Genomic DNA, 24,132 nt, shown 5'->3' with positions numbered 1-24,132 from the left:
CCCCCCCCCCCCCAACATCCCAGTCCCAAGCATCGTAGGCCGAGACCATCGCGCGGTGCATCGTTCCATGATCATCGGCCAGACAAGGCTCGCCCCTGTCAGCAGTCTATCAGTCTATCGCAGAGACAGGTAAAAGCCACCGTCCTCCATCGTCCCCCTGGTCCGCGGTAGCTTGCTCAAGTCCCAGAAGGTCAGACTTTACCCAAAACGCCTTCCAGGCAGAGGGCGTCACCAAGCGTCAACCCACTTACGACGTATTTTTGATTCCCTGGCGCACCTCGCAAGCCCGCAAGCCCCCCCAGGGTGCTAACTGGCTGACTTTTCTGTCTGGGTCAGACTTTCCCACCGAGAACAAAGTGACAGGGGTTCCAAACCTCTCCTCGACTCGGCCTGTGACTCGCCAAGGGCTCAAAGCCCACTTTTTGGGCTTTGCACACTGCACCTGGACATCCGGATTCAAGGTTCCCACCTGCCCTCCGGCCCATGCTTAGCGCGATCTCTCGATCTTTCTCCGCCCATCTCGCTCTCTAAGACTTGCTCATCTTCATTCTTTCACCATCCAAAGCCAACCTTCGACCCCGAAATCCATCAAAACCCCCTCCATCGCCACCAACGACTCCCAGTACTCCTGCACATGCGCCCTCTTCTCCTCTGAAGTCCTCTGTTGCATCTCCTATCCTTGCACGTTGTACTTCGACATCCTCTTCGACGACACTTTGCCTGCCGACTAGACAAGCCAAGTACCGGGCACGTCTTCAACTCCTCGACAGCGATCCTTGGGAGACTGCGCACTTTGACCATTTTATCCCGCCAGACTAAGGAGGCAGGATTCATCCTTTAATCGCCTTTGGTGCTGGTCTGTGTCCTCAACCAGGCAAAAGTCGGGAGTGCCGGTCAAGACGGCTTCTTGCACTGTTCATACCCATCTCGTTGGTGCAACGACAACAGAACTGGGCCTAGGCTTTGCGTCACGTTGGAGCGGACGGTCTTGCAACCTCGTACGGAAAGGTACATTGGCAGCAAAACGTTGCTCTTTCCGTGGTCCTGGTCTGGCCTCATGATCCATCGTGCTATCCTCAAACAATAGAATAATCATTATTGCTGGAAGGAGATTGGATATCCAACTGTCACCACAATGGCAACAATAGAAGCCGCCCCTCGACCCAGGTAATGTCTTACCCCCCACCGACAGACCTGAGTTGCTAATGTGAATATCAGAGAGGCGTTGCCGTCTATAAGTCATCTCGATCTCGACTCCGTCAGAACCGACAGGAACGACCTTTCGAGGTATTCCATGGGCAATGGCCTGAGCATCACAACGGCACCCTTGGCCAGTCCCACGGCGTCCATGTACTCGGGCCCGCCTCAGCCATATTCATGTGCCCCGTCAACGGCAGGGTCTACTACTGGCGTGTCGGGGTACATCTCTCCTCCTGAATCCACTACTCGACGCTCGACTAGGGAGGAGAAGGAATCGCCTGACATTCGCAAATCCCTGCCTTCCATCCATGAAGCTCTCGGAGACAAGTCGCTCCCCTTTCAAGGCACAGCCCAGCATCAATCCTTGCCTACGCCTTCGACAGCCGTTGGTCCGTCGTTCTCGGATGGCCCCAAGGGTCCTGTCAATCCCTTTTCTCAACCACCACCGCCCGTCCTCCGAGATGTATTTTCGGTGCCTCAGATGGCAGCGTCTACCCCGACAGAGCCGCAGACCGCGAAGCCGCCTTTCCCTCCGCCATCTGTTCCGGCACCTGATCCGCGTCAACCAGTCTCTCAGGCTTTTGGCTACCCAGGCTCTCCAAGTTCTCAGCAGCAGCCATCAAACTTTCGTTCGTCCTCTTTGGCGAATACCACGTTCACGAGCCACAACGAGACTGCCCCAACTAGATCTCCCCAAACTTACGAGCCTCCTAGACAGCAACCAGCGTTCCCACAATTCAGCAATCCGCCCTCCTCAAATGCACCAACCACTACAAACGAGCCATTTCAATTCACCGCAGGTTCGAAACCTGCGCGCGAGGTTCAGTACAACGAAACCATCAAACGGCATTTGGACGTATTTGACCTCGAGATAGGGCTCAATGAAGTTTGTATCCCCCACCTTCTCGATGGCGAGTGATGTGTCCCCTGACCACTTCTCTAGATTAGCGAATCCTGTCTCCGCACGCTGGATTTTTGCCGAACTTGGGGTCAGCGTGCTCACCAGAGCAATCAGGTGGGCTATTTGAATGAGACTCTCCCCTCAATAGCGGAGCTGGACGAGATTCTCCGTCATACCCATCGCTCCTACGAACTCCTCACCTACGTGCGAGAAATGGTAGTTGCTCAAGAAAACGCCAAGGTGGAGCAGCAAGCCCGACTTGCTCGGGGCGCTCATGCGGAAGAAGAGTACCCAACAGCGCCCGACGAATACAAAAGCGGAGGGTACACTGGAGGCGATGCAAAGAAGCGACGCGGAGTCAGTATTCTCTGGGCGAATGCGTTGCTCTAGCTAATATGTTTTGTCACAGAAAGCCGCGCCGCCAGGACGATGTCACAGCTGCAACCGCGCCGAGACGCCCGAATGGCGAAGGGGTCCTGACGGGGCACGCACATTGTGTAATGCATGTGGCCTTCACTATGCCAAATTGACACGAAAGTTGGGCGTCAACAAAGCTGCAGCTATGACTGGAGCAAACCTACGGCCCAAAAATGCCGATTCCATGCGGCCGTAAACTGTGCCTGCTTCTAACATGGAGGCCGGGTTTTGAAGACGGAAGATGGATGAAGGCGACGAATCTACTTGTTGACACATGCAAAATCTCTTTTAGGAGACACGTTTACGACTATGTGGTTGAATGCTCGGGCACTTTTTACGACGAAACCTTGAGGAGTTTAAGCGGCGTCTTTTACTTTATTTCAACGATGCCGACCGGTACACAACATTGGAACACTATGGCAAGGGTGTGTTTGCTCAACGGACTGTACAGATGAAGCTTGGAGTCGTGGAACGACCAAAAAATAACTTGGGGGGGCAAAAAGACGGCGTCAACGTGTACAGTCTTTGTGCCTTATTAGAGGCATCATGGGGAGCATGGGCGAAAGCGTTGTCGGGGGGTGGTCATGTGGGCTTGTTCTCTCTGATACCCCGACCAAGGCCTTATTAGAGGCACATGGAGCATTTTGGCTCTTGAAAATATGTTTTACGATATTGTTATTGCTTAGTAAACGGTGGCATACCGGTGGGACGGTTGCTGGACGGGTGGGTGATGGATCAGAACGGTTGTGTGGAGGACGGATCTGGGGGCTTTCGTGTTTCGCCTGTTTCGAGGTTTGGCTTGACACTCCCAACGAAGGAACAAAATGCAGACGGAAACCAAACGAGCTGATCCTCAAGCAGGTGCATGGTTTCCCCTCTTCTGCCTCTATTCAACTTTGGTCCTTCCCGGCGGCAGCGACAGCGACCGTCGGGAAGGCTTCTCAAGGGGACCATCATTCTCACACAGGACGGAATATTCAAGCAAAGGTTGCAACTACAAAACAACAGAGATCATTCACAAATACTATGGCAACAGCCGAATAGCTCTCAGGTTGAAGGCTCCTAGTTTTGTCGCATTTTGTTTTCCTGTTATTTCCACAAGTTTCAAAGCTGCATCCAGTCGAAGGATATTTTCGTGGACTTCTGGTCTGAGGCTACCACAAACGCCCCCGACCCCTACCGGAGACGAGGTCTCTGAGACGTCTCTGATTGCTGCTGATCATTTACAGGCATGGGCACTCTGTGTTTACGAGGACTTTGTTGCTTGCCGGCATTTTCCAAGCGACTCAAGGGTCAGACGCCACCCAGGACAGCTGCCAGATCACTGGATCGAGATCTCCCACTAAGACGGCGAGACATTTTCTGCTGGCACCGAACCCTCTCCAGAGAGACTCCTCGTTCGTTTCAAAGCCAAGGGAGCGACTTCCTCGCATTGGAGGGGGGCAAACGTTGAGCAAGAGGGACTCGAGTCAGCACCGCCTTTGCCAGAGGTCACACCACCTGATGGGGCCGTCAAACCAATAAACGGTGCAATATAGTCGAAAGTTCAGCATGCCAGCACTGGCCAGCACAAGCCAACAAGCCACCCGGGACACAGGCCCCGGAGAAATCTTTGTTAGGCCTCTTGTGTTAGCCTCCAAGTTGGCTGGTGATAGACAGGGAACGCAAGCTAAGATACTCGAACCTGCAGTCCGGACGGTTTTCGAGCTGCGAGGCACCGTTTTGGGCGATTCCTCCTCGGCCGGCTCAACATCAATTGCCCACTTGCTCGTCCTTTGTCCGGGGGGCTTGTTTTTGGGCCTGGCCTTTTCGAGCCCCAACAGAGTCACGCTTCTTACTACTCACTAGTATCCAGGTTGAGAGAGCTGCGACTGGACCTGCCGGTGGTGATCGGCATTTGCTTTGGGATAGTCGCATTGGTCCTTGTCTAACGAGAATCGCGACCTCAAGGCCAACTCAAGGGTTAGGGGAGTTTAGTGGCCCAGGGTAATCGACCTCGCACCCCTACATGCCTACATCGCCAACCCAGGATCGGCGCTTGCTTTGCCCCGCCTACCCTGTTTCTGATCTGCAAGCCATCTTTCCTTTGACCTTGGCCTGTGCATGATCCATGCCATCGGCCAGCGTTTCAGTTGGTTGGCCGGGAGGCACATCACGCAAAATGGTTCCCAAGAGGCTTCGCATGGGGTTACGACGGAACACTTCGGGACTGAGCAACTGTCGTGATGGGAGCCGTGGTCACTGGCCATGCTGCTACGGTGGCTGCGCTGCGATTCCGTCCCTAACACGACGCCTTGCGATTGGTTTTCTCCAGGGATGGCAGCGAGAAAAGCGTTTCAGAAAGAGACCGAACCGCGGGCACCAGGAAAAAGCACCACAAACTTGATGGGCGGTTCGATGCTGCCACTTCGCCATCGACTTTCCTGTTTCTACAGACGAGCTAGCAGACGAACAACGGTCGCCAGAGACTGCGTTTGAACGAGCGCTGGATTGTGGATTGTGCGTTTCTGAAACAAGCGAATGGGCCAATGTCTCAAAGTGTCTTTCTCGCTGTACATGGCACTCCATTCCCCAGTGCTGATCTTTCTCACAGCCAGGAAAGCGAGATCTCCCGGAGTAGTCCGCTACATCTGCATGTCGCACGGTAAGATCCCAGATCCGTGCAGATACTGTGAGGGAAAAAAGTACCAGATGTCACAGATTGTCGGGGGCGAGCAGATCACGATGCCCAACCTCAACTCCGAGCATCCGAGTCGAGGCCGAAGCTGTCCTGTCCAGGGTGGAGAACAGAGCTGGTTGCTAAGTTTTGAGTACACACCCGCCCTCCCTCTGCTGCCATTTTGCTTTTGTCGTGGATGCCAGTGTCTGTGTCTTTGTGCTCCGTACCTTCTCCGTCCAGCGTGCTGGGTGTGATTGGGGAGCCGGGATTGTAGAGTGGAAAGTGGAAAGGCGTCGATGGAGGTAACGAGTAGTGGCAGTGGAGGTTCTTCCCAACCTCCTTTGTCCGTTTTGCCCCAGTTGTAGGCGCCCCCACCATCTACACTGCCACGGTGCCAACCTGTGCCAACCACCCTCCCATATTACGTCAGAGGCCCAGGAGGGTGCCAGGGAAGGTGCCAGGCTCGGGCTCCAGGTGCCAGGTGCCAGGTGCCAAGTCCCAGGCCCCAGGCCTGCCTAACCCAAGCTCCCTTAGCCGGCTGCCCAGGGGCCTGCAGCTGGTGGTAATGCAAGCACTTTCTCAGCTCACCATAACAATGCCAGGCCTCATCCCATCTCTGCCCATCACCCAAGTAACAAACCCCCCTCCCCTTGTTCTCACATCAACACTATTTTGTTTTGTTGCAAACACCACCTGTACCAGTCAGTCATAAGAACCGATGAAGCGTTTGCCGTAACGCCCTTCGTATCCTCTTACCAAGCCTCCTGCATCATCCTCCGCGCTCGGGCCACGGACAATCAAGTCACACTTTCCATCATCGAAAGCTTCACGCTCTGTGGCGTGGCCTGGACCAGTCGATGGATCCTTCCAGACGCCGCCAACGCCAGACTCCATCTGGGTTCAAACGGTCGACTTCAACCGCCCCCAGAGCCCAAGGGGCCAAGTCACAACGGTTGATCACCCTGTTAAGCGGCCCCTGTCGCGCCCTACTACTTGAAATTTTCCCCTCCAGCCCGCACCCAACCCCCTGGTCCTGGTCGCTCTTGCTGTTGGCCAGCCACCTACTACTTCTTGCGGGAGACTCCCAATGATCACTCATACAAGTCACCAGGCCCACGATCGGAGCCCCAGGCAGGAACTGGTCTTCCTAAGCTCCACGCCACATCATGAGTTTCAACAAGGTCATATTTGTAAAGATGACCCCTAAATCCAACCTGTCCCGGCACCAGGGGAAAAACAGCGACGCCCTTCAAGGACAAATATGTCCTCGTACACGCGGAACCCCCCCCCCCCAAAAGTCAATCGCGCCTCGTATCGGCTGGTTGGGTCTGAAATCACTTTGGTCGCGGCGCAGGGAAAGAGTCAGGCCACTGCGACTCCACACACAGGGAAGCAAGATGGAGACAATGCAAGTTTCCCCGAGACCGGGGCTTTTTCATCTCTCATCCAGAGGCTAGCCCTGTAGGTGTGTCGCTGATTGAGAACCTCCTAGCTGTTGACCGGAGCGGACGGACCATTTGACAAGTGAACGAGCGCTCTCATCCTATGCTGTCCCACTTTCCGCGGACCTAACAACAAAAGAGAAAAGCCCCTCTTCCACCCGGATGTTCGCCTCCCTGGCCACTTCAACCTTATCCATCGTGATTCTTGCCTGATACCCGCAGCAGATCGATTCTGGATAAGCGTGATCGAAGATCACTCTCTTCGACTTGCCTGCTCGATTCAACCTGTCGTCCACAAGTACTCTGTGGCGCCGTAACCGAGATGAGATCCCGAGCAGCGCGTGAAGCGGCATGCCAATGTCTCAAAGATGACTTACAATCATCGGTTCGCGACACACAAGTCGAGACTATCTAGAGTTGCTAGGACCGATGCTCTTCGCAGCTCATCCATCAGGTGTTGATTTTTTTTGGCTCCGCGACGACTGTACGCGTGTACGTCGGACCGGGAAAGCCTGAAACTCCAGCATTACGATAGACTCGTTTCGGCGTCTCCCCAGGGCCGGGGTGGCCTTTTTCTGGAGCTTGCGACCGACCTAACTTGACCAGTTTACCTAGGGCAGGCTCTCTCATCGCAGCCCGCGAATCGAAGAGTACCGACTCTATTCCTAAAACATCAAGTGTGTAAAGCCATCAGTTCTCTCCCGTCCGTACTCGAAAGGTTTGAGATGTCGCGGTCTTTGCCTCACACTTGAACTTGAGGTGTTTGCGCTGGGAATAGACCAACTTCAGACATCGCTAATCGTCGTTTCGGCTACTGCGCAGTCTTGCTGGGTTTCCTTAATGGGGGTAGTTCTCAATGTCAAAAGACACTTGACAGAATCTTTCTCTCGATTCGTCTTTGTTGATGTCCACTTCTCTAGTGCTTGCTGCGCGTCCTGGTGATCAGCGAACAGTGTCTCTACGCCGTCTCAGCGGTCAGACTGCGAAGATTGTCTTCGTCGCGGAGAACATCCACTAGATTCAGAGGTGAGGCCATCTCTTCGACAGTTGGTTCGTTGGATCCATGGATCGAGATTGCTTACACATCTGAGCTGCCACCTGATGGGGCGATGCCAACCCTCAACAGGTCGTCCTGCTGGGTTGGCATTGAGTTCGATTCATGTATGAGAGCAAGTTGAGCACTGCCCATGTTTTGACTGGCAATGGTTTTGGCCTGAAACATGGGTCTCAAAGGACAAAGCGGCCGAGTTGATCACTGTCCGCTCACTTCTAGTTTCGGACGGCGTTGGTTCCATTCAATGCCCAAAGTCATGTTCCCCGAATTTTGCGTCAGGATTGCCATTACAAGAGAATGGATACTGGCGATCACATCAGGGGTCCAACGCTGACATGGATGTTGGTACCGTTGGCCATCTTTATGTTGATCACTGACGCCTTTTGCAAGCCAGATGCCGGTAGGAATGACCCGTTACATGAACTTTGCTCGCGCGTCCCTCGAGGCCAGATCGTGGCCCAACCTGCTTGCTCTGGCAGCACTGGATCTCAGCGGCGCAGATGCGAGGCTACTATTCCTATTATGCAGGCCACATAAGACCTTATCCACAACACGACAGAGGGGCGAAGAGAGACGAAGATCTCTCTAGAGACTGTTACCTAGCGACCTTGGTGGAATTCTGGTTGGTGTCACGCCTTGCTCTGCCACACTCCTGTTCGAATCAACTGGCAATGTGTGAGGGGAGGTTATGTGGCCCTGGAATTCCGCTAATGGGCGCGGGACGGTGCCAAAGCTTCAGGCCGAGACTTGATTTCTTCTGCGACGGATGGGTAAATTCTAATCGAACCTGCCCTCGATTCTAATTGATCCATGTTCGACTGGTTTTCCCGGCAGCACAGGCATACCGATCACTCGAGGTAGCATGGACGGCCGCCTCAGCCCTGCGAATGAGGCAGCGACGTCGAAGCTACTCCTTGTATGACTTCGGGTATAGAGCTGATCCGAGCCGATCCTGGCAGTCCGACTTGAGTGTGGCTAGGTCCTTTGCTTGATGATCATCAGGTCACGCCATGCGAAAGCTCGACTTGCACTTATTTTTTGGTAGAGATCTTGATCGGAGGATGTTGAAACCCTGAGATGTTCAAGTTTGGAGGTATAGCCAACGTCCCATAAATGATGTGACTTGACAAATAGCCTTATCAAAGCACTCATTCAGCCCCGTGTTCTCTGGCACAAGAAGCTGACCTCTTTGTTCCAATGGATTGAGCACGCAACGCACGAGGCTCGCTGGTAGCCTCGTTTGAGGCGGACGTAGAGAGCCTGTCCCGTTGCTTGGCACGGCAGGTTACAATAGGGAATGCCGATCTGCAGAGGACCGGGGTCGCTTGCTACAGTATCAACTGGCCCGCTGAGTGAGTCATGCACTGCATCCCTATCCTGCTTTCCTTCTCTCTCTCCTTTCTCACCTGGTGAGAGTTCAGCGAAGGGATAGAGTGTTGTTCACCTGGAATACAAAAATGGAGGATTACTCCTCTGGCCAGGTATAAGAGAAACCCGCAAGTTAACACGTCTCTAAGGACCGTGAATCGTGCAGCAGCACGTCAACAAGATGGACTCGACAAGTGAGAAGATGGAGGCATCCGCTACCACGGTCAACAACATGTCAGTCACGTCTCTCGTGGACCTCAAAGGCAGGTCTTTGGTGTCAACGCAGTCGCTCCCTCGAACCACGGCGTCGCAATCCCCCGAGTACCGCCACCAGCTTGCTGAGATCACATCACGGGCCACGCTCAGTGACCCGCTGAACATTGTCTTCCAACAAGAAAAGACAGGCAGGGCCACGGCCGTGACGCCAGGCCTCCTCTACATGGCCGCCAAAAGGCGGATCGAAACCAAGGTCGCCGCCGGCGCGTCGGTTGTCGAGGCCGCCAACTTCGCGGCAGTGGCATGCTGGGAGCCGCCCTCGTCCAACCTGCCGCCCTTTACGGAGGCCCAGTTTGCGGAAATGGCCCGGGAGAGGCCCGTCTTTGCTCAGTTTGCCCGCGACATCCAAGGCGCGAAGCTGGCTTGTCTGGGGCCCGATCAGCCATATTGGACGCTCTCGCTGATGGCGCGGGATCCCGAGCGCAAGGACAAGGGCGCCGTCCGAGCTGTCATTGAGCCGTACGTCAATCGAGCCAAGGAGGAGAGGGTGCCGCTGTGGCTGGTGGCGGGCAATCCGAGGGCGAGGGATGTCTATGCATATTTCGGCTTCCGGGTCGTCAAGGTCATCTGGTCGTATCCCAGGGACAGGCACGAGGGCGACGAAGGGGTGTCGACGTGGTGCATGGTCTGCAACTGGCCGGTAGAATAGACGCTTTGCAGGGAGTTAGATCGACTGTTGATGGCCATGTGTACAATTGCGTCTTAGAAGATAGATGGTGTCTTTCCCTTGCACGCGCACCGCACTGGAGTGGGTGGCTTGACCTGTGAATGTTTAGTGATTGGAATTGGGGGTGCCTTTTCTCACGCGAGCGATTACTAAGGAGGCCCTGGGGGTGCCTGGGGGGTGCCAGTGGGTGCCTAATGAGCCCCCAGAGGCCCGTGCATAATTACAGGCGAGTGCCCATCAATGCAGGGCGCATACAGTGAGCGCAGAGAGTGTGCGCTCGTAGAGAGTGCGGGGGATTTCCTACTCCATATTATCCATCCACCCAACCACCAACCACCAACCAACCACCAAAACATCTCATCTCATCCCATCTCAACTATTGTGCCACCGCGCCTAATTCCCTATCCAGAACGTTACCTTGCTGTCCCCCTTTGGAACGGCCCTGTACTAGTCCATCCGAGCCGCCAAGTTGCTCCTCGCCCTCTCCGTCGCTTTCTCAAGGGATATACACCAGTTACTTCCCCAGGAAAGCCCTCAAAGGTTCTTTCGCAACACCCATCATCATCTTCAGCTACCCACCGCTCGCGCCGCCTCGGCTTCTCCTGCCTCAGACTGACACCTCGCCCGTCGATCAGCTCGTGGGGTTCGTGCTGGTCGACACACCCTACCATTCTACGCACTTGTCCTTTGTCTCGACCTACAATGCGGGCGCTCTCATAGCCTGAACGTGCCCGCCAAGGTTTGCCATGAGTCTGGAAGCCAAAGAGGCCTCGACTGCAAGTGGTTCCAATGCCGCCGACCGTGTCGTCAAGAAGAGAGCTTCGCAAGCCTGCCACCACTGCAGGACCCGCAAGGTGAAATGCGACCTGGTCAAATCCGGCGTCCCTTGCCACAACTGCTCCTCGGATGGCATTGAATGTGTCATCCTCGAATCGAGACGGAGCAGGAAGTACCGTCTTCAGAAGCGCCAGGCGAGTCGCCCCGTTGCACTCCCGGCCATCTCTCAGGCGCAGCCAAAGACCACCTCCGAGCCACCTGCTACAAGCTCGCAACTCCCCGGTGGTTCACCTGATGCAGCTCCAGCACTCGAAGTCGCTGGCCCAGGCCAATCGAATCATGGTAAGACCTCCGAGATGGCTGCGCTGTCGGCCAACGCGTTAGTGACCCAAGAACCCTCTGTAGTGCACCCCCTCGTACCACGCAACTTTCAGACCGCTCTTGTCGTCCCCCGAAATGACAGTCAGGGCCCCCCGACTCAAGCAGGTACTGCTTCTAATGCCTCCGTCGTGGGAGCCGTCACCACTGATTTGCCGCCGTACATCCGCCCTTCTCGTCCGGATATTCGGCAGGACGACTTGGAGTTCCTGCGTCGCCGGGGGGCTTTGAGCTTGCCCTTCGGTGAGCTCCATGATCAGCTGATTCGATCTTTTGTGCTATACGTGCACCCGTTCATGCCGATCGTGGATCTTGAAGATTTTCTGGGTGCCCTAGACGACAAAGATGGCTCTCCGAAAATCAGCCTTGTCGTCTTCCAAGCCATACTGTTCTCGGGTACTGCATTTGTCGAATTACCACTTCTCCAAGAAGCAGGCTACGAAAGTCGGAGAGCTGCAAGAGCAGATTTCTACCAAAAGGTCAAGGTGAGTGGTCGGAATTCACGACTCGCAGGGCATCGTTGATCTTCTAACCCATCCAGCTACTCTACGATTTCGACTGGGACACAGACCGGATTGCCCTGATCCAAGCATTGCTCCTACTAAACTACTGGTATGTTTCGGAGAACGACCAAAAGGACCCCTGGCATTGGCTTGGCGTCTGCATTTCCCTTGCCACCAGCATTGGGCTGAATCAGCCCTTCACTCATGCGCAGAAGGATCCCAAAACTAGAGCTTTGTGGAGACGAATATGGTGGAGTTGCGTACACCGGGACAGAATCATCTCGATCAGTATGCGAAGACCAATGCGAATCAAGGATGAGGACATCAGATTGCCACCTTTGAGATTGGACGACTTCGAAACCGGGCCTATCCGCTCAGCTATCTTGTCCCTTCAAGGCAATGCCTTTCTCACGGATAGATATGTGAGATCCATGTTGGCTGACATGTATATCGCAAAGCTCAAACTGCTACTCTTCATTGGACAGATCCTCAAACACTTCTACCATCTGCGTGGCTTTGGTGGCTCCACAGCCGAGTCCACCATGCTTTATACTCCCAGAAGATCTGAGGTCAATGGGAAGCAATATCTGGATCTGCAACATGACCTTGATCAGTGGTACAGAGAGCTCCCTCCCAGTTGTTGGCTGGTAACGAGCAGCAGCAGCGTTGATCTCGATCCTTCAACTGCAGATTCTCTTCTCATGCACCGGTCAACATTGAGAATGCTCTACCTGATGGCATCTGAAGCTCTCAATCGCCCTCAGTCATTATCCAAGCGACCAAGTGGCTCGGAGAATAGCCCGACATCAAAGGTGAAAGAAGCGGCAGAGAAGATCGCCGAAATGACCGAATCTCTCCAAGAGCGAGACCTAGTCAGATTTCTCCCACCACTGTCGGTGAGTTTTATGCTGCTCGCCCTTGCCTCCTTCCTGGTGGATATCAAAACGAAGGGGCAAAACGTCGGAGCCCTTCCAGGACACCAATTTCATGTTTGTATCCGAGCACTACTACGCTTGCGAGAAATCTGGCCAATTGCCGATGCTGCCTGCTTTCTGATCGGACAGATGATTACCAAGCATCAAGTCGGCAAGGTTTCGACGCCTGGTGCTCAGCCCGCACCTATGGATGCAAGTAATGCTCCGTCAAACGTATGGCGACCACCTGAAATGCCCCAGGAAAATACACCTGCTATTCCTCAATTTGAGCAAATACCTGGAGCGGAAATGCCCTTCAGTTCTGCCGATATAAGCGAGCCAGCACCGTTCGGCACTCAACCAGAGGTGGTCTCCACTACGTCCCAGGGGTTCGTTATACCCTACAATTGGTCAGACGAGGACTTCGAAGGCGACTATGGGGTCATGGTTGAGGCACACGCATTGAATATGGATCTTGCCATGCCGGACGCAGAGGTTTTGGGTTTCTTTGGCAACGGTATGTTTGACTTTGAACCATCGCCGCACCATGATCAGGCTGGACAAGACGGCATGTCGTATGCTTCGCAGCGACCTTCGGTCTGCGAGGCTTGGATTCCAACGGTCGCCAATCAGTATATGGACGCTTTTCGTACGCCAAGGTCGATCTAAGGATTCGTTCTGGCGGCTTGGACAATTTCCGATGGACATTCAAGGCATCACTGCTCAAGTCCTGCAAGTGCGACGTCGTTATGAGAACTACAGTTGTCATGTGCGAAGAAAAAGCTGTGAGAAGCCTCGGTATGCCCTTACGAAACACCGTCAACAGTTCTCACCCAGTAAACTGGCCAATCTTCAATCTCCTACATTTGTAGGTAATGGGGCGAAGTCAAAGAAACAGATGGATATTCGTCTCCCTCGACAATGAATCCGACTGGTCCGCCTGCGCCATGGTGTTTACACAGCAAAATAACCGGCGCAGATGTTGGAAGACGACTTGAGATAGACGTGTGATACTTCGTTGCAAGACCCAAAGTCTGGCGATTGGTCTTCGAGATTGTCAATGCTAAGGAGAGTGACAGGACACTAGTATCTGACATGGGGAAGTGCCATGGCGGGCCTAAGGGTTGACGCCCGGAGCAAGGTTGCGGCTGTCACTACACTGCGCATGCCTACTGCAATAACAACTGCGACGGGCATTTTTGACGCAGTTGTTCCTTTCTCAACAATGGCGACGTCTCAGAACGGGAGTATGACACTACACTTTTGTGCGGTCTGCCCCGGCCGGTCCAAAGACTGCCTTTCTCCTGCCTTCCGACTCTGGGCACGAGGTCGTTTTGGGCAGGCTGTATATACTCGGTGGCTTCCAAGGAATCCAGACATCGAAGAGACCAACCGGTTCGACGTCGGACGCCGACCGAACTCGGGCTTCGGGGTCGACACTATAGCGCGGACTTGGGGGGAGACGTCAAGGGGGACCCGCCGCCAGCGCAGCGCGAAGCACCGGGTCGACAAAATCGCATGGGATGATTTGAGGATACCCGCCACCCATCCATTCATGGATGGCCATTTACTTCTCAGAGGTAATCAAAATCGTCTTTCTATAATAGTTGTTGTTGCTTGTTGTTGTTGTGTATAGGCACACCTTCGAGGCCGTGCCTCGTTCGTCACTTGAACCGTCGAGCAATTCAGTTCTATTCCTATCCCACCGAGCCCTCGTCTTCTCCTTCTCCTTCTTCTCTTTGTATATTTAGGGCCACCTGCCTGCCTGCCCGCCTGCCTGCCTGCCTGCCATTCTCTCAAGGAAACCGGGGGGAGGTATGAGGATGCCGTTGACCCATAAACACGACAGTTCAGTTAGTTCCATCCGCGGCGGTTCCCGAAATCAATCAAAGACGCGGCGAGGACTGTGTAACCCGTCGCACACAGATATCACGCGGGAGGGGAAGGGCAGGGGAGTTTGTGGACTCTTCTACACAGCCACACACGCGCACTCAAGGAGGGAGGGAGGGAGAGAGAGACAGAGACAGAGGCAGGGACATGTTTTCGCTCTAGTTCTCCTCATTCATCGCAACACGCACTGTATTTTTTTTATATAAAAGGCAATTCATTCGTCGTTCTTCGTCGCCGTCTTGAGATGCCGCGGGAATGGTATTTTGTAGAGCTTGCTCTTCAGCCGTCTAGTCCTCGCCTCGGCCTGGGTCTCGATTATACCACGCCCACTCGTAGCCTCTCTCGTTCGTCTCCTTTCTCCTTGCTCTCTCCACGGTGCAGAAAAGAAGGGATCGGTAGCGCGCTTGGATCCGAGAGACCAGGGGAGGTTGGAAGGCGGCATACCATCCACGCTGCAGCCCCTATTGACAAAGCATTGCAGCTCCGTTCCCTTCAGCATCCAACAGGGCGAAGCCCGCGAAGGATCGACCGCCCCTATTCTCTCGTCCCAACGTCTTCCTCCATCCTATCCCTCCTGCTCGGTAGATTGAGGCTTTGGACTCGTCAGACACCCAGAACCACTCGCCCTCCGAAGTTGAGCTCCCCACATTTCATCACTATTTTGCTGGCTCACTATCTTGGACCCAGCTTCTCGAGTATTCGGGGCCCTTGCTCCTCCCACTCTTGCTTGGAGATCCACATGTTCTCCTTGTCTGCCATGATATTGGCCAGGACGGCGCCGCCCAAGAACACCATGTGTCTTCTCCTGGGGGGATCCTCGATTCGCACCTTGAATTTGTTCAGCCGTTCTGGATTCCCGCCCAGCACGCGGGTGAGCCAGAGTTGCTTCAGTTCCTTCTCCAAGCGTGACGGGAGGCCAGGGTACATGCTGCTGCCGCCGGAGAGGACAATAGCTTTGTACAGAGAAGAGCGAACGTCCACATCGGCAGATTGGATTGTGTTGAACAGAAATTCGGCGATGCCGGGTTGTTCAACGTCGACCAGGTGTGGCTGGAAGAGACACTCGGGGGCTTCGAAGCGTTCGCTGCCTACGCGGATCACGCGGCCGTCTGGTAATGTGTACGACTCGACCAGGACGGTCGTTTCTTCTGACAGACGTTGGTCAAGCGTCAGGTCATATGAGACGTAGCATAGCTTCTCCTTGATCTGACGCACAGTTTCGAAGTCGGCGGTACGATTGAGTGCGTAGCCTCGTCGCAAGAGGAGAGCAATGAGGTTCCGGGTCACGTCACGGCCTGCGACGTCTAGGCGGCGGGTGAGGTGGTTGAGGACGGTGGATTCGTAGACGGGGACGATATGCGTGACGCCGTCGCCGGAATCGACGACCACGCCGGAGGAGAGGCCTTGTGCGTAGAGCGCCAACACGGCTTGGATGGCGACGTATACCCCGCCGAAGCCGTAACGCTCGAACATGACCTCGCACATCTGCTCTCGGTTCTTGAGCGGGTTCATCGGTGGTTCAGTCAACAGGATCTTGCGACCCCTGGGGTCGATCTTTAATTTCTCGAAGAATGTAAAGTCCCAGAGATGTTGCATGTCGTCCCATTTCTTGACGATGCCGTTTTCCATCTGTACCTCAGTTCGTTCTTGGGTCAGCCATTTCCCGACTTTACCGGCATGGAGAAATCCTTTGCTGGGGCCTCGGAGAATGTCCTCACAGGATAGCTTATTTGTAGCATCGATCTTGCTGCAGCGGCCTCATCTCCACACATAATGTCCTTGACCACGATATCTCCTGCCCGTTCTTCCGACCGCAGAATCGGTCGCCCGACTATGGAGGGGAATTGATGTTCAGGGAAGTTCTGTGAGGTCGCTGGTTAGGTTTCGGGGTCACCAAGAAGCACGGATGAGGCCATGGGCAAACGTACTTGAGCCGCATAGCCGACCTTGAGGAAACCGGTACCCCCATCGAGGACTATGGTGCCTGTGTCAGCAGGAGGTCAATGCAATGTGGGTTGGCGAGGGGTCTTACCGATGGGTGGTTCGGCCATTTTGGGAGGAAGCGTGAGGCCTGTATGAGCTCAAGGCCTCTCAGCGAGTGGGATGGAAGAGGATAGAGGAAGGAGAGGCGGGCAAAACAGAGGTCCAGAATCGTTGTCGAGCCTGCATGCCACTTCTGCCGACGCAAGCAAGCGACGTAGGCGCAATTGAGGTGAAGTGACGGCACTGTGCTCGCAGCCTACCGTAATGCCAAGAGCCCTCCTTAGTCAGCGTGCAACCCCTCCATACGTCAAAAAGGGGGACGCGAGGCTGGGCGAGGCTGAAAAGATAGCCTTCGTTGCTGCCAGCAAGTTTCCTGACTGAACATCTACCATAAATATCTAATCTTCTGGTTCAGAGTACTCTCGAGCTGAGTCGAAACTAAGTGACACATCCTGGCACAGGATACAGACTACTCCAGCGGTGCCGAAGCGTCCTCGATTATGACGAGGTGGCCGATTTATCGACATATAGCAAACAGTGCGGATGCAGGACAGTGTCGCTATTCGTAAGGGCATACGAGATACTCCCTATCAATAAAGGCCATCGCCGTCTCCAGACTCCGGCCGGTCACAATCTCACGGCAAACATAGTTTAATACGCTCCACCGTTCCTCCATACGTTGTGCTCAATGTCGAGGTCGCCTTCTTCTGCAGACCGATCTCTGCCATTTGATGGTCTCTGCCTGGCAATGGCACAAACCGAGAGAAAATACTTTACAAGTCAGATACACCTCTGTCGATGATGATGTCGACCTGATTCAGCCCATCCGGAAGTCTGCTGGACATCGGTCCTGGCCTGCTCACTGTCCCATTCAATGTCAGCGGTGCAAAGGGCCGTAGACATTAGGTCAGGGTCCAGCTCCGTCTGAAATTGGCGAGGTAATGCGAGGTCCTGTGTCTGCGTCGTCGGGTCATACAATATTCCTTTTGTGATTGAAAACGCCTCGTCGTGCCTTGGCTCACCCTCGCGAGTGTGACGTAGATTGTGATCTCCGCAAAGTCTTCCAGTTCCCCAAGATGACTGTGGGGTAGCGACGACCAGAGTTTCGGACAAGCACGCCAGGCGAGCCATTGAGCCATACTATCTGTACTTCTCTCGAGATGGGCGACATGCTGTGCTCCCTTGGTCCGCGGCTCATTCGTCTACCACACTCATATAGCCCTCGGTAAGCCCGGTACCTGCATGTGCCCGATATACCTGAAACAGCACGTCTCTTCTCGCGAAGAAAAAAGAAAACACCCCCCAGTCCTCTGGTTAGCATTCTGAGAATATGGACCCCTCACCTACATCCAGTGGTGGAAAACTACATCTCCTTTTCGTCCGCCACGGCGAGACGCAAGATAACATCGACCGGATCCTTCAGGGCTTGCGGGATACCAGCCTGACAGAGAAGGGGCACAGAGAAGCACGGGTCCTGGCAGACAAGCTCCGCGGCCAGAACATCGACGCCGTGTATCACTCGCCCCTGATTCGGATTGTCCAGACGATCACGCCCATCCTCGCAGACCGCCCAAATGTCCAGGTCTACGCGGACCGCGATCTGACGGGACAGGCGCTCGGGGAGCTCGAGGGCGGCTCGTACGACTCGATCGATATGGGCAACCCGAGGAGCGCCGACGGGGGACCGGGCGTGGAGCTCTTTGACGATTTCGTGAGACGGCTCAAGCGAGCCTTCGGACGCATCATCGGCGCCGAGGCCCAGCAGGTCGGCGAGCAGGATCGAACCGTCGTGGTTGCGACGCATGGAGTCGGCATCACGTCGATTTTCAAGACCCTCGAGGCCAGCCCGTCGTGTGATGGATTCAACCCCAAGATGGCCATTCGGGGTCCGGACGCCTTCGAGGTCAGATGGACCGACAGTGACGATGTAGCGAGACTCGTCGTCCCCGAGCCGGCGCAGCTACCCATCAAAGACGGCGTGTTGGAGTGGTCTTCGATTTCTGGCGAACCATTCTTGATCGAGGTTTGGGGCAAGAAAGAGAAGGCATTATGAGCAACTCATCGATAGATTGCCGGCTCAACGCACGAAAGGCGGTTGTTAGAGAAGCGGTGGACGAGCAACGAGTCTCCGATTTGCTTAGAGGTCGACCCTGGTTAGAAATCTTTGCTGACGATAGAACATCCTGGACATCATCCCTAATTCCAGCGTTTGACCAGCCTGGTTCGCAGGTTTTGCGTCAACCGAAAACACATGCCTACCAGCTCCAACGCGGTCAGAGAGATCAAGACAAGAAAACATAAACCAATGACAATCAATCTATTGCGCCGTATCATCATTCATGTCTCATGGCCTCATCCAAATCGTAACCCGATTCCCAACATTGTCATATCCCGACTCTTGTGACTAGTATTCGAAAATGTCTATGCGCGACTCAACCCTATCATATCGCTAAGGGGCACGCGGGAACGAACCACTTCAAGATTTCCTCCAACTGATACCCTGTTTTCCTTTCGCTCGGAATCTCTTGATGTGTCATTCTGAGCCCGAAATTTGGTTGCAATGTGGTGCTTTGCAAATGCCACGCTTAATCCACGAACAGATGTGCTCACCCAACTTCTCGACATGCTGCTTTCAGGTCTGACCAGCTCTCCTCAGACACCCATGATGTCCTCAACCAGGTCCGCGCCGAAATTTCCCACGGTTGTACGAGTCTTTTCTGGCTTCTTCCTGTACTTCTTCATAGGGTCCGCCGATTTGGACGGGCTTCTAGACTCCTGCCACGCCGCAAAACGATGCGTCAGCACATCGCGAACCGCAACAAGAAGTTCTTCTTGCACTCCGAAGCATGAGACGAGGAAAGACACGAGAAACGCCGAAATGACGAAATCAGTAGTCGCTGGCACGACTGCGACTCACCGCACGTCGAGACCTGGATCTCCTGCTATCGTAATCGTCGAAATCCCCATCTTCTTCGTACATCTTTCTCGCTCGATTCGAGTCTCTGATGGCTCGGTCATCGTCGTAATGGCCCGCTGGCCTGCCACTAGAATGGCTTCCACGGTAACTTTCACTGTTTTGTGGCTCAGGGCCGTCGTAGTACCAATTGCCGTCTCGTCCCTTGTAGTATCCTCCCCGTTCCCTTGCCCGCTTGCGTCTCTCGCGCTCCATACGCTTTCTGTGGTGCTCTTCTTTCGCAGAGAGAAGCTCCTTGTGTTGATTGTGCTCCTCGGACAGTTCATTCCACTCGCTCACCGCACCTTTGAGACCCAATGCGGCGATTCCAATGGCGGCAGCATCTTGCCAGCGGGAGGCGCGTTGTTGTTTGTGAGCTTCCTCTGGAGACATTTTGCCCTCGCGGACTTTTTCCATTCGCTTATCGTGCGACTCGATAGAAGAATAGACCTTTGAGGCGGCGTGGATTGTGGCCACGCTTGCTAGGGCGGCTGTGAGCCATTTTTTGCGTTGCATCTTGCGAATGTTCTTCTCTTCCTCGGTGGAAGAGAGCAGCGAGGACGAAGAGGAGCTTGAGGAGCTTCGACGGCGGCGGGAGCGACCAGAGGAGGACTTTGCTCGCACGCGCGATCGTGGAGGTACCGAGCCTTCGGAGTCATAGTAATTGTCTCTATCACGATCTCGGTCGCGGTGGGCAACAAGCGCACCTGCACCTGCACCCGCGGCCGCACCTGCACCGATATCTCGACCAGTGTGCATGGAGCTGGCTCTCTGTCGTTGACCAGACCGACCAGGCCGACGGGGTAGAACGTCCCCTTTGTGCCTCACCACTTCCACGATCTCTTCGTCCGAGGCAACATCCCGCCGACGGCGCAGGACGAGGCCCTTCTCTTCCATTGTCCTTCTGTCGTAGAGATCGGGATCTGGTTGAGGAACTTGGCCACGAATTTTCTTGTATCTGCGGTGGATAGGGTCGATAACCTTGTCCTGGTGTGTGATGGCGAGGTTGACGCCGTTGAGGCCTAAACCCAGAGCCTGATCCATTTTGAAAGCGGCCGGGCGTTACACGCGGCTGTCGTCGTGGGTCGGCAATGCACCTCGCGCAGTGTCTAGAGATTGGGACTGGTTCGCCGGGTCTCAGGACGCCTTGCAGCAGCCAGCCGCCCGACTTGTATAGTGCTGCAGCGGAGGTTTCGGTGCACAAAGACACGGGATTGCAAGGATAAATTGGCCTATTAGTTGACCGAGACGCAATCTCCGTATTTGATTGGGCGCAGATCGGACGGGTTTTAATGAAGAGCAAACATATCGCAGGGACACAGTTGAAAGGCTTGGTCTATATCGCAGGTTGCGAAGCTCGCACAGAGAACCAGGGTTGCGCTAAAGACTGCAGGCACAGGAGGCACCACAAGCAAATAAGTAGAAACGCGCAGGGTGTCTATAGGCAAGACGTCATTGTGTAGCAACTACACCGACTTTAAAGAAGTCCATTGGGCTGTTTTGGAGGTGCTCGAATTCAACTGGACGGAAGGATGAAAAGAAGACTGAATTGAGGGCACACATTGGTCATGGGGGCTCGTATTTAACGGCGGACTGGACGGGTCGGCAGATGGGGCCGCGTCGACGGACACCGCAGAATGCTTGTTTTGGCCCAGGAGTGCCATGTTACTGCAATGGCAGATGCTACGAGTACAGGACGAGAATGCCATTTCTGCGAAGGCCCACTCTCGAGGTTGGGGAGGTGTGAGGATCAGAGATGGACGATCCCGGATCAACCCAGAGGGAAAAGGGACGCCCAAGCTTTGCTAAGATCGCTTCACATCTGGCGATCGACAGCATCAACGGGCGGAGGCAGTTGATACCTGAAACGGAAGCAACGAGGAAACGCCGGGAGGCAGATGGGTCGAACAAGGGGCGGTTGAGCGTTTTTCTCTCACCGGCGACTTGAACGGGGCAGAGGGGAGAAGAGGGAATGGCTGCTTGTCGCCTCCCAAGGGCGAGGGAGCCACTCAGCACGACGGGAAGAGGAAGACGAGAACAGGGGAGCAGGCGGAGAGAAGAAGGACGAAGGAACAAGGGGCCCAAAGGGAAGAGGCTGGCTCCGAGTCGCAGGTGGTACGCATAACGGCTGGCACAAAAAGGATGAGAGCGAAGAGGCGGGGGGAATTCTCCTTAGTTGCATGACGTCGGTCGGGCTTCTCTGGGCCTCCGTGGTGGCACCCAGCGGCCCTCCCGCCCATCAGGTACCTGGGGTTCTAGCTTAGGGGTGGCCGAGGAGTACGTGTCCACCTCTCAGAGCAAGCCCACAGGCACCACACAGACATTGGCACAGGCACAAGCACCAACAACCTAGGGCCTAGTAAGAAGCCATTGCTGTTGCCCATTGGTAATAGTGGCAGCTTTCTCCTCCTTTTGCGGTTAGTCCTTCAACCACGCCAAACGACAGACGACGTCATCGACTCTCAACCATCCTCTGAGGCAGCCTTTTTACAGCCACTGCGTTGCACCACGGGGTGGACTTTGTGAGAGTTGACGAGTAGAGAAAGAATGTCCGCTCAAAGGTAACAAGAGTCCTCAGAGAATGTCTTCTCGGGCCTGTCAATTGTCAGTTTCGAGCAATCAATTTTAGCACATCTTCGGCACAACAACAGTCAATGAGAGCGGCTGAGTTGCAATTTGACATCCGTGCTGTCGAGGTATTCCCTCCCACAAAAACAAAAACCCTGTGTCGGATCGCGTGAGCTCAACATGCTTTGCGACATGACATTTTTCTCAAAACTAAACTTGCAATGCCGCCAATACCCGCGGGCAGATACATATGTGCTATTGGCAAGAATCCACACCCTCTGCCGAGCACCGCAGAATAACAAGGAACGACAGACAATCATAGTTCACCATGACTGACGGTGTCGGTCGAAGTAGCATTTTGCGGTCCCTTGAAGACGTCTCCACTCAAGATTTGTCCCCAGGACTTCTTCACTTCTTCAAAGGCCACGTCGAATCGGGCTCCCGCAAACCACGCAACCGCAACCTAGTGTCATGTTAGCGCTAATTGCCGCAAAGAGAACAAGAACTCGCTCACCATAGTAGCAGTAATGAAGAGCAGCATCAGGACCACAGCGCCGAACAGCGCAAGCGTCTCCTTTGATCCCCTCGAATCCGCTGCTTCCTTTTCCTTCTGAGCCAGGGCCGCACGAGCCTCGTCGGCCTTGTTCTTGGCCATAATATCCTCCACCTTCTGGGACGGGAATATTGACTCGATGAACTGCTCCACCTTGCCACATGCAATACTGATTTTCAAAAAGTTGGGGTCCTGCGGCCGATTTTTCTTGCGGATGGAATGGATGTGTCGGCGAAACACTTCGCACGCCACCTGGAGGTTTTGCGTCGATTCGATCATGATCTGACAAGCTTCACCCTTTGTGATTTTAACGTTGCGGAGAAACATGGGGTAGTTCCTGAAGCAGAGATCCAACGTCGCAATCGCCATGGTCTGCGGGATCGCGCAAAAGTTGAAGACGCTCTGCTCCCTAAGCCCTGCCATGTAGAAAAGACATTCATCAGCATGGTTGAGCGCATTCAACACCATCTCCGCACTGCAATTTAGTGCCTGCTCCTTGTACTCGGGCTTGAAGAGATCTTCAAACTGGTCGACGTGTTTGGACCAGATCTCCTTCGGCCAGAATATCCTGTGGTCGTCGAAATCCTCTCGCACATCTCGGATGATATTGGTCTTTTGCAGGAAAATCCCCATTGAGTTGTGAAGGTTGGGTCTGTCTAGCAGAACCGGGTTCCCGAACTTGCTCTCCACAAACATTCTCGTCAGTCCCTCACCAACTAATCCCGCCACATAGTAACAGTATTGGTCGTATTCGGCGCAGGTGATGACGGCAAACTGGTTGTTCTCGGATTTCACGCAGTAGTCGGCCATTCCATTGCCCATCCTCTTTGCGATATCCTTGATGATAACTTGGTAGGCCGGTTTTGTCTTTTTGAACTCTTCAATAACACATCCATAATTGAGCAGCAGTTCGCGATCCTTCTCTTCTGGCCTGTTTTCAGTGTATGTCCATCCATCAATGTCAAGAACCTCGTCGAAGTTGCGCAGGACTGGCTCCTTCTTCTTTACGGGGATCGAGGTATCATCTTCGATGGTGTCCAAGCCGCGCAGAACAAGGTAGAACAGTGTGACGGGAAGCAAAAGCTCTGGGTGTAGCTCTTGAATCACCGCGCTGAAGGAGCGACTGGTCAGGTTCAGATATTTGAAGCATTGCTTGGTGGCTTCAGTTTCTTTGGATTCATCTCGTTCGTGGACAGCATTGTGCCAGACTTTCCTAGGTAGGTGTCAGTTGTCACACGCAATGCGAACACCTTGCTCAACTCACCATTGAATGATGGAGCGCAATTGCTGGGGATGGAGAAGGTAAAACACAACTTCGCTGGCTTTGACCATTGCGACGAATATTTGGGTCCTATGCAGTTTTCAAGTCGACCTGTGGACAGCTCCCCTTGTTCCTAGCTGGCCGTTGAACACTCCAGACGAATGGAGTACACTAAGTGATAACGAGCGACCATGATCGAGAAGAGAAAAAGGGGAGACGAGTTTTTGTTAACTACCCGCGCTCGACGTGAACTAGACCATCGTGCTTTTTGTGTGTGGAGGTTAGCATATCCGAATGGCACGATCCTTACCCGAGGATTCATCTAACAGCAGGAGAAGCGATGCCGAATCAGCTCTAGGTAGCTTTCC

General features: G+C 54.2%; 7 protein-coding genes across 7 annotated transcripts; 4 read left to right on the top strand and 3 right to left on the bottom strand.

Moving 5' to 3' along the window:
- Positions 1–185: 185 nt before the first annotated feature.
- Positions 186–3,569, top strand: PV07_05919 (uncharacterized protein). Its single transcript, XM_016392847.1, has 4 exons — positions 186–1,167; positions 1,219–2,086; positions 2,144–2,458; positions 2,511–3,569. The coding sequence occupies exons 1-4, from the start codon at positions 1,136–1,138 to the stop codon at positions 2,712–2,714; spliced, it is 1,419 nt and encodes a 472-aa protein (XP_016250366.1). The 5' UTR covers positions 186–1,135; the 3' UTR covers positions 2,715–3,569.
- A 2,886-nt stretch (positions 3,570–6,455) lies between these two features.
- On the top strand, positions 6,456–9,025 carry PV07_05918 (uncharacterized protein). Its single transcript, XM_016392846.1, has 2 exons — positions 6,456–6,585; positions 6,670–9,025. Exon 2 carries the CDS (start codon positions 8,174–8,176, stop codon positions 8,474–8,476), a length of 303 nt encoding a protein of 100 aa, XP_016250365.1. The 5' UTR covers positions 6,456–6,585; positions 6,670–8,173; the 3' UTR covers positions 8,477–9,025.
- A 197-nt stretch (positions 9,026–9,222) lies between these two features.
- On the top strand, positions 9,223–9,966 carry PV07_05917 (uncharacterized protein; the record flags this gene model as incomplete). The annotated part of the gene is made up of 1 exon (XM_016392845.1): positions 9,223–9,966. The coding sequence occupies one exon, from the start codon at positions 9,223–9,225 to the stop codon at positions 9,964–9,966; it is 744 nt and encodes a 247-aa protein (XP_016250364.1).
- Positions 9,967–10,730: 764 nt separating this feature from the next.
- PV07_05916 (uncharacterized protein) lies at positions 10,731–13,225 on the top strand (the record flags this gene model as incomplete). Its single annotated transcript, XM_016392844.1, has 2 exons — positions 10,731–11,624; positions 11,681–13,225. The coding sequence occupies 2 exons, from the start codon at positions 10,731–10,733 to the stop codon at positions 13,223–13,225; spliced, it is 2,439 nt and encodes an 812-aa protein (XP_016250363.1).
- Positions 13,226–14,587: 1,362 nt separating this feature from the next.
- Positions 14,588–16,639, bottom strand: PV07_05915 (uncharacterized protein). The gene is made up of 4 exons (XM_016392843.1): positions 16,479–16,639; positions 16,375–16,421; positions 16,165–16,308; positions 14,588–16,075 (listed from the first exon to the last, which is right to left on the bottom strand). Exons 1-4 carry the CDS (start codon positions 16,495–16,497, stop codon positions 15,119–15,121), a joined length of 1,167 nt encoding a protein of 388 aa, XP_016250362.1. The 5' UTR covers positions 16,498–16,639; the 3' UTR covers positions 14,588–15,118.
- Positions 16,640–18,584: 1,945 nt separating this feature from the next.
- Positions 18,585–20,913, bottom strand: PV07_05914 (uncharacterized protein). Its single transcript, XM_016392842.1, has 2 exons — positions 19,347–20,913; positions 18,585–19,204 (listed from the first exon to the last, which is right to left on the bottom strand). Exons 1-2 carry the CDS (start codon positions 20,424–20,426, stop codon positions 19,082–19,084), a joined length of 1,203 nt encoding a protein of 400 aa, XP_016250361.1. The 5' UTR covers positions 20,427–20,913; the 3' UTR covers positions 18,585–19,081.
- Positions 20,914–21,540: 627 nt separating this feature from the next.
- On the bottom strand, positions 21,541–24,057 carry PV07_05913 (farnesyl-diphosphate farnesyltransferase). Its single transcript, XM_016392841.1, has 3 exons — positions 23,768–24,057; positions 22,465–23,716; positions 21,541–22,413 (listed from the first exon to the last, which is right to left on the bottom strand). Exons 1-3 carry the CDS (start codon positions 23,833–23,835, stop codon positions 22,267–22,269), a joined length of 1,467 nt encoding a protein of 488 aa, XP_016250360.1. The 5' UTR covers positions 23,836–24,057; the 3' UTR covers positions 21,541–22,266.
- Between the last annotated feature and the right edge of the window lie 75 nt (positions 24,058–24,132).

Source organism: Cladophialophora immunda, assembly GCF_000835495.1.
Source record: "Cladophialophora immunda strain CBS 83496 unplaced genomic scaffold supercont1.3, whole genome shotgun sequence".
Taxonomy (NCBI): Eukaryota; Fungi; Ascomycota; class Eurotiomycetes; order Chaetothyriales; family Herpotrichiellaceae; genus Cladophialophora; species Cladophialophora immunda.
This window is presented reverse-complemented; position numbering and strand designations above follow the sequence as displayed.

Excerpts from the sequence above, each read along its gene's own strand:
- PV07_05919 (XM_016392847.1), top strand. The coding sequence starts at position 1,136 with ATGGCAACAATAGAAGCCGCCCCTCGACCCAG. Across the intron at positions 1,168-1,218 it reads GAAGCCGCCCCTCGACCCAG|AGAGGCGTTGCCGTCTATAA; the intron begins GTAATGTCTTAC and ends TGTGAATATCAG. Across the intron at positions 2,087-2,143 it reads TCGAGATAGGGCTCAATGAA|ATTAGCGAATCCTGTCTCCG; the intron begins GTTTGTATCCCC and ends CCACTTCTCTAG.
- PV07_05918 (XM_016392846.1), top strand. The coding sequence starts at position 8,174 with ATGCGAGGCTACTATTCCTATTATGCAGGCCACATAAGACCTTATCCA.
- PV07_05915 (XM_016392843.1), bottom strand. Across the intron at positions 16,309-16,374 it reads AGGTCGGCTATGCGGCTCAA|AACTTCCCTGAACATCAATT; the intron begins GTACGTTTGCCC and ends GCGACCTCACAG. Across the intron at positions 16,076-16,164 it reads TGCTACAAATAAGCTATCCT|ATGGAAAACGGCATCGTCAA; the intron begins GTGAGGACATTC and ends ACTGAGGTACAG.
- PV07_05914 (XM_016392842.1), bottom strand. The coding sequence starts at position 20,426 with ATGGATCAGGCTCTGGGTTTAGGCCTCAACGGCGTCAACCTCGCCATC. Across the intron at positions 19,205-19,346 it reads GATCCAGGTCTCGACGTGCG|GAGTCTAGAAGCCCGTCCAA; the intron begins GTGAGTCGCAGT and ends GCGGCGTGGCAG.
- PV07_05913 (XM_016392841.1), bottom strand. The coding sequence starts at position 23,835 with ATGGTCAAAGCCAGCGAAGTTGTGTTTTACCTTCTCCATCCCCAGCAA. Across the intron at positions 23,717-23,767 it reads TTGCGCTCCATCATTCAATG|GAAAGTCTGGCACAATGCTG; the intron begins GTGAGTTGAGCA and ends ACACCTACCTAG. Across the intron at positions 22,414-22,464 it reads TCTTCATTACTGCTACTATG|GTTGCGGTTGCGTGGTTTGC; the intron begins GTGAGCGAGTTC and ends ACATGACACTAG.